The sequence below is a fragment of the Megalobrama amblycephala genome, linkage group LG2 (assembly GCF_018812025.1).
Source record: "Megalobrama amblycephala isolate DHTTF-2021 linkage group LG2, ASM1881202v1, whole genome shotgun sequence".
NCBI classification, from domain to species: Eukaryota; Metazoa; Chordata; class Actinopteri; order Cypriniformes; family Xenocyprididae; genus Megalobrama; species Megalobrama amblycephala.
The window spans coordinates 46,443,259-46,449,589 of record NC_063045.1 but is presented as its reverse complement, the minus strand read 5'-3'; the positions used below and the strand labels follow the sequence as shown (position 1 = coordinate 46,449,589).

Sequence of the window (6,331 nt, the reverse complement as noted above, 5' to 3'; positions counted from 1 at the left end):
AATTTTTCAGCACATCCACCATATTTGGGTCAGATTTTGTCATTGAAATAAAACTTTGCTTGGTGGTATACCTCATCATAATGTCCAAGCTTGTCCATTCCATTATTTATTTATTTTTTTAAATTAACATTCTCCCTGTCCCTTCATGCATTCACAATGTGCACTTAACTTTGTTAACCGCTTAGAATCCGTTGAGGTGAATGTGCAAGATGTCAACTATTTCACTAGTTAGCCTCATTAAAAACTAGAATGAATGAATACACAACCATTCAAAAGTTTGGGGTCAGTAAGATTTTTTTAATGTTTAAAAATTAATAATTTAATCCAGCAAGGATGCTGATCAAAAGTGGAAGTTAAGTGGAAGTTAGATTTCTATTTTTAAAAAATGCTGTTCTTCTAAATTTTCTATTCATCAAAGAATGTCTCAATATATCACTCTATCATGGTTTCCACAAAAATATTAAGCAGCACAACTGTTTTCAATACTGATAATATAATAAGAAATGTTTCTTGAGTGTCAAATCAGCATATTAGAATGACACTGATGAGTAATGGCTGCTGAAAATTCAGCTTGGCCATCACAGGAATAAAATACATTTTTAAAATATATTAAAACAGTTGTTTTAAATTACAATAATATTTTACAGTGTTACTATTTGTACTGTATTGTTAAAATAAAAAAACAGCCTTGATGAGCGTAAGATTTCTTTAAAAAATTATACATATATAAAACGATTTAAAAAATCTTACCAACCCCACAATTTTGAAAGGTTGTGTAAGTGCATGTCATGAAGTTAAAAGGGGGAAGAAGAAAAGGGAGAAGAAAAACAGATGTGGTCTGAATGAGTTTCATGTGTACTTCAGTTTGAAGGACACTTCTTAAAGCCATACACTTCTGGTGTATAATATGTACAGAGACGAAAGTAACCTCATACTTATTTGTGGTACTGTATATCATGTATGAAAATAATTTCAGTAGATGTACAAGCACAAAGTATAAGATGGTAAACTATATATTTTCTTGATTGTTACAGGATGTTTGTTGAATGATGACTAGTAAATATCATCTGTACAGAAATGTCTGTGAGCTCTAATTCATTCCAACATGTATTTTTTCTTCAAAACAAATCTGAAAAATGGCCTCATCTAATTCAAACTCTTTCGACCATTATTGGACATTTGTCCCGTTCTGATCCCAGTAATGTTACTTATCCAGTTCATATATTTTGAGATGCGGGTGTAGATGCCATACTTTCCCTCTTTGGCGCACTCTTCACCCCAGCTGACGATGCCCGTGAGGAACCATGTGTCATGATAGCGGGTGGCATGGGGTCCTCCGCTGTCCCCCTGACAGGAATCCTTGCGTACCGTACTGTAACCGGCACAGAACATGAAGCGAGAGATGGTGTCGGTGCTGCTGCTTTTGCAATCTGTCCGGTCCACGTAGGGGAGCTCTACTTTCTGAAGTGTTTTGGATTCGATGCCCCCATACCGTAGCCTTCCCCAGCCACTCACCAGGGAGTTTTGCGAGTTCTTGAGCAGGTTCTCTGTGAAGTCTTTAGAGCCCAGGCAGATAGGCAGGGCGTAGTCTGAGAATTTGACGGGTTCCTTGAGCTTCAACAGGGCGATGTCATGATTGTAAAGACTCTGTTGAGAGTTGTAATGTGGATGGATATGCCACTCCGCTATGATGTGGTCACTCTCTTTTCCCTCCTTCTTTGAGATATCATGTTCACCTAAAGAAAAATTTTAACTAATTTACAATAAGCATAACAGCCCTCAAAGACAAAACTGTTGATTAAATAAAAATATATTAAATAAAAATAAATGAGTTAATAAAATAAATGATAACAGATAACATAAAAATGACAAGATGTAGTATTATTATTGTTATTATTATTGTGGCTTTACATGAACAACTGCATATTAAAATGACAGTGTAGTTGGTCTCTCACCCACTCTGATGAAGAAAGATCCCTCTTTTCCTTCAACACAGTGGGCAGCTGTAATGACCCATTCTTCACTGAGAAGAGAGCCTCCACAAAACACAATCTTATTCACCTTTTCCATAAAAACTACCTGCCAGAGAGAAAAAGACAGTCAATTTCCCTCAAGATTGATATTACATTTTTTTATTGAAATGTCCTCCATATAATGTTCTATTCTGTTGATTTTTTTGACACAAGCCAGAGAAGATTATACCAGCCCTGCTTCATAAGGTGAGAAGCAACCTTATGAATGTTTTATTTACAAACACACAATTCATCACTTACCTGCCAGGGAATCTCCCCTGGTGTTGCCTCATTGCCTCCTACAATGCGATTGCCAATGATAGTTGGTAGAGTGGCAAAGAGTGGGGAGGAGCTGTTGTCCAGTGTAGGCTGAAGTGTGCTAGTGCTGTTCACTTCAGGGAAATCTGTAGGACTGGACTCTATCGCATTGTGCTCTGTTGTATTGACGTGATTGACAGAGTGATTTTGATTTTCATTCTCAGCACTGATAAGGGACCTTGACTTAAGAGTTTCAGCAATACTCTTTCCAAGACGTCCACATGGGTATTGCCCTATAAAGATACAAGTAGATGAATTAAGAGCAAGATCTAATAAACAAACCAACCCAAGCATCTGCTAAAACATGCAGTCAAATTCCTTGAATAAAAATGGTTATCAAAATACACTGCAAAAAATGCTGTTCTTACTTAGAATTTTTGTATTGTTTCTAGTCATAATATCTTAAAGTTCTTAAATCAAGAAGCATTTTCTTGACAAGAACAAATTATTTTCTTGTTTTCAGGAAAAATAAATCAAAATTAAGCACGTTTTTCCTTAAAACAAGCAAAATAATCTGCCAATGGGGTAAGCAAAATAATCTTTTTTCAAACCAAGAATAAGATATATAATCTTGTTTTCACTTTGGACTAAGATTATTTTGCTTACCCCATTGGCAGATTATTTTGCTTGTTTTAAGGAAAAACGTGCTTAATTTTGATTTATTTTTCCTGAAGACAAGAAAATAATTTGTTCTTGTCAAGAAAATGCTCCTTGATTTAAGAACTTTAAGATATTTTGACTGAAAACAAGACAAAAATTCTAAGTAAGAACAGCATTTTTTGCAGTGATGCATATGATGATAGGTCATACGGCACAATATAAGAAAAGCTTTGAGCTTGAAATACAGTTTATGTCCCAGTGAAAATACAGTGGCTTAATGCAGATAAATGGCATGCAATTAGTGGGAATAGATTCCAGTACCTGTAGGTTCACATGTCCTGTCATCCAGAGCCAATCTGTAACCCTCGGCACAGTCACACACTGCTCCATAAATTTTATCCACAGTGCAGAAGTGCATGCAGCCTCCATTATTTACATGACACTGTTTTGCCATCTCTGCACCAGACCAATCCATGAAACATGAAATAAGGTTTTAGCAGAAGAAGATCTTAAGAGTAACTAAAGCAGGTTAAGAATTTATTTTTGTTTTTACAAAGTACTGTGATAAAAAAGGCATATATTTATGTTCATTTTATGAAGTTTTTAAATAACTGTCAATTAATGTTAATGATAAAAATCAAATATATATATATATATACACACACATACAGTCAAACCAAAATTTATTCAGACACCTTGATCATTTCATTCATTAATACAGTTTATTCACTATAGTTTAAAAAAATGGTAATAAAATATGACAAGATCTCAGAGTTAAACTGTGTCAGAAAAAAATAATCTTAATTATGTCAGATAAAAACACTTAAGCAAAATATGGTCAGGTCAAAGTGTCTGAATAAATTTTGGTTCCAAATTTTTTATCAATTTTACTGGTAGTCACATGTATGAAGAATTTTTGGGTATAATATGTCACAGTTTACTTTATTTTACTATCCTCACTTACCTAAATGAACTAGTGTCCTGCACTCACTAGTAAAAATATATCAAAAATATAAAAAATGTCTGAATAATTTTTGGTTTGGCTGTATGTGTGTGTTTGTGTTGTTTTAATATATATTTAAATTGTTAAATTATATCTATTTATTTTAAATTATATTTAGAAAAATTATATATATTCATTAAAAAATAAAATTAGATATATCATTATAGAAATATACTGTATCATATATATCATTTTATATTCATGTTATTTTTTATAAAATATAATTATATAGACATATACAGGATATATATACATATACTTTAATATATATATAAAATGAAATAAGAACATATTTTGACATATTTGTTAATAAATTATGTTGTCTGAACTAGAAGATATATTGCCAAATGTTGTAGTTTATGTGATCATCACGGATCTTACCTAACTCACAGTTCTTCCCACTAAAGCGGGATGGACACCAGCAGGTGTATGTATTCATTCCATCCTCACATCTCCCACCATTCTGACAGGGAGACGACTGACACTGGTCACCATCTAAAAAGAGGAGAGGCCATGATCATCAATACATTATCAATACATTCTGTTATGTTAATAATGTATAATGAACACACACTATGGACTGGAAAACAAAAAATACAGATTCAGCATCAGTGTTCTACATAGCACATACATCAATATGTACTCACCCATATAAGTGATCCAGAATTTCATCTGAAACAGAGTTTGGAAAGTTTTAAACTCAAAAAGAGAGAGTCCTAAAAATGTTCTTATGAAATAAACATAGTTACTAACATAGTTAGAAACATAGTTACATAGATTAGTTAGTTACAACTAGCTATAAACATAGTAAACATAGATACTCACGGTTTTCTCTTGGTCTTCAAAGACCTCTCTGGCCTCCTCTAGATCGCAGCGCTCTTCGATACATTCCCTTTCCAAGTTATCTGCCTTCATCTCCTCAAACATACCTGTGTTAAAGCGTTTTTGTCTCTTCAGAAGAGACCCCGCCAGCTCCCTCGGCAGAAACACTGAAGCTACACACACAACAGAGACACACTGAGAATTCACAAACGTCAAGGTCTATTTCTAGGACACAGATGAAGTAGTCTACAAACACTGAAGATCTGGCAAGGGAATATTGTTTTACTTTGAAAGGCTTTTTGTGCTGAATTTGAACAGCTATTTAAGGCAGAAGCAAAGACTTCATTTCAGTTCCACCATGATAAGAATGATTTGACAATTGATTTTAGGTTTCCTTTATGTTTTCGAACAACACAAAACATGAAAAGGCTTCTGGTGTTAACCAGTTTCTCTCTTTACTTACTCTAATAAGTAGTAACTATACAAGGTTTTCACATTTCAAAAGACCACGTTACATAAAAATTCTTTGACCATTAGAACATATTTTTTGACACTATATAGAATTTTGACAACTTAGTGTTTCATTATATATATTTTTTTTAAATTTTTACTGAAGTGTGTGTTAAATGGTTTCCAGGAACAGGATTAAAATAATGTTTACATACCTTCAGATGTTAGCCAGGTTTCAAACAGTAAAGTGCATATCCAAATAATGGGATAAATCTTCGCCATTTTCTTTATGATGATTTCCCTTCAGGCAGAAATCTTTCCCAACAGTCTAAATACGTTCATGATCTGCTCCAAAGTTCAGGACATATCTGTTTGCACTTCATGCAAACAGATATCTCATCCGGTGGGTGTTTTTTTTCTTTTCTTTTTCAGTCTGCACCTGCAGTGTTTGTGGGTCATTTTCCCTGCATTTTACCATTTATACCTGTAAAGCAGTTTGTAGTGTCCTGAGAAAACATCACAATGTTTGAATAATGCATTTTGTCACACTTCAGACTTCCTAACATAAAGTATGAATATATAATATGTGGATTATATAATCCCTTTGGATGATTATATTTGTATGGATAGGCTACCTATTCACATGCCTGAGTCATTTCTGTCTTTTATATTTTTCTGCTGAGTCAGAGAACTTGGTTCAGACTTGGGACCCAGCAAATATTGACAAGACTTGGCTGACTAATACTGCCCTCATTGACGTCCATGGCTGTTAAACTACTAGCTAATGCTATTGAAATAACAGTTAAGAAATAACAAACACAGACATTATGTGCTAAGTGTTGAGATGTGCAAAAAACTACACCTTTTATGACATAAACTCTTTAGTGAAAAAATATAGTCTGTATAGCTTTTATAGTTTGTTTTCCTGGAAACTTGTTGTTCTTTAGTGATTCATGGTGAATAAGCCAACATAAGTTTCCCAACAGAAACTACGTGAATTTTTGTATGTCAGTATCTTGTGCTGAACAAAAGGAACCGGACAGATCTAGTTTAAAAGTGTTTAAATATTTATAGTGCTCATATCCGACAGTCCAACTTTTTTTTATGTAACAGGATTTGTGACTTC

At 33.7% G+C, this 6,331-nt stretch overlaps 1 protein-coding gene across 1 annotated transcript; it reads right to left on the bottom strand.

Moving 5' to 3' along the window:
- Nucleotides 1–997: 997 nt before the first annotated feature.
- f9b (coagulation factor IXb) lies at nt 998–5,708 on the bottom strand. The gene is made up of 8 exons (XM_048179362.1): nt 5,421–5,708; nt 4,759–4,928; nt 4,581–4,605; nt 4,315–4,428; nt 3,252–3,386; nt 2,274–2,563; nt 1,956–2,079; nt 998–1,736 (listed from the first exon to the last, which is right to left on the bottom strand). Exons 1-8 carry the CDS (start codon nt 5,485–5,487, stop codon nt 1,147–1,149), a joined length of 1,515 nt encoding a protein of 504 aa, XP_048035319.1. The 5' UTR covers nt 5,488–5,708; the 3' UTR covers nt 998–1,146.
- Nucleotides 5,709–6,331: the final 623 nt, after the last annotated feature.

Excerpts from the sequence above, each read along its gene's own strand:
- f9b (XM_048179362.1), bottom strand. The coding sequence starts at position 5,487 with ATGGCGAAGATTTATCCCATTATTTGGATATGCACTTTACTGTTTGAA. Across the intron at positions 4,429-4,580 it reads ATTCTGGATCACTTATATGG|ATGGTGACCAGTGTCAGTCG; the intron begins GTGAGTACATAT and ends TCCTCTTTTTAG. Across the intron at positions 2,564-3,251 it reads CAGGACATGTGAACCTACAG|GGCAATACCCATGTGGACGT; the intron begins GTACTGGAATCT and ends GTATCTTTATAG.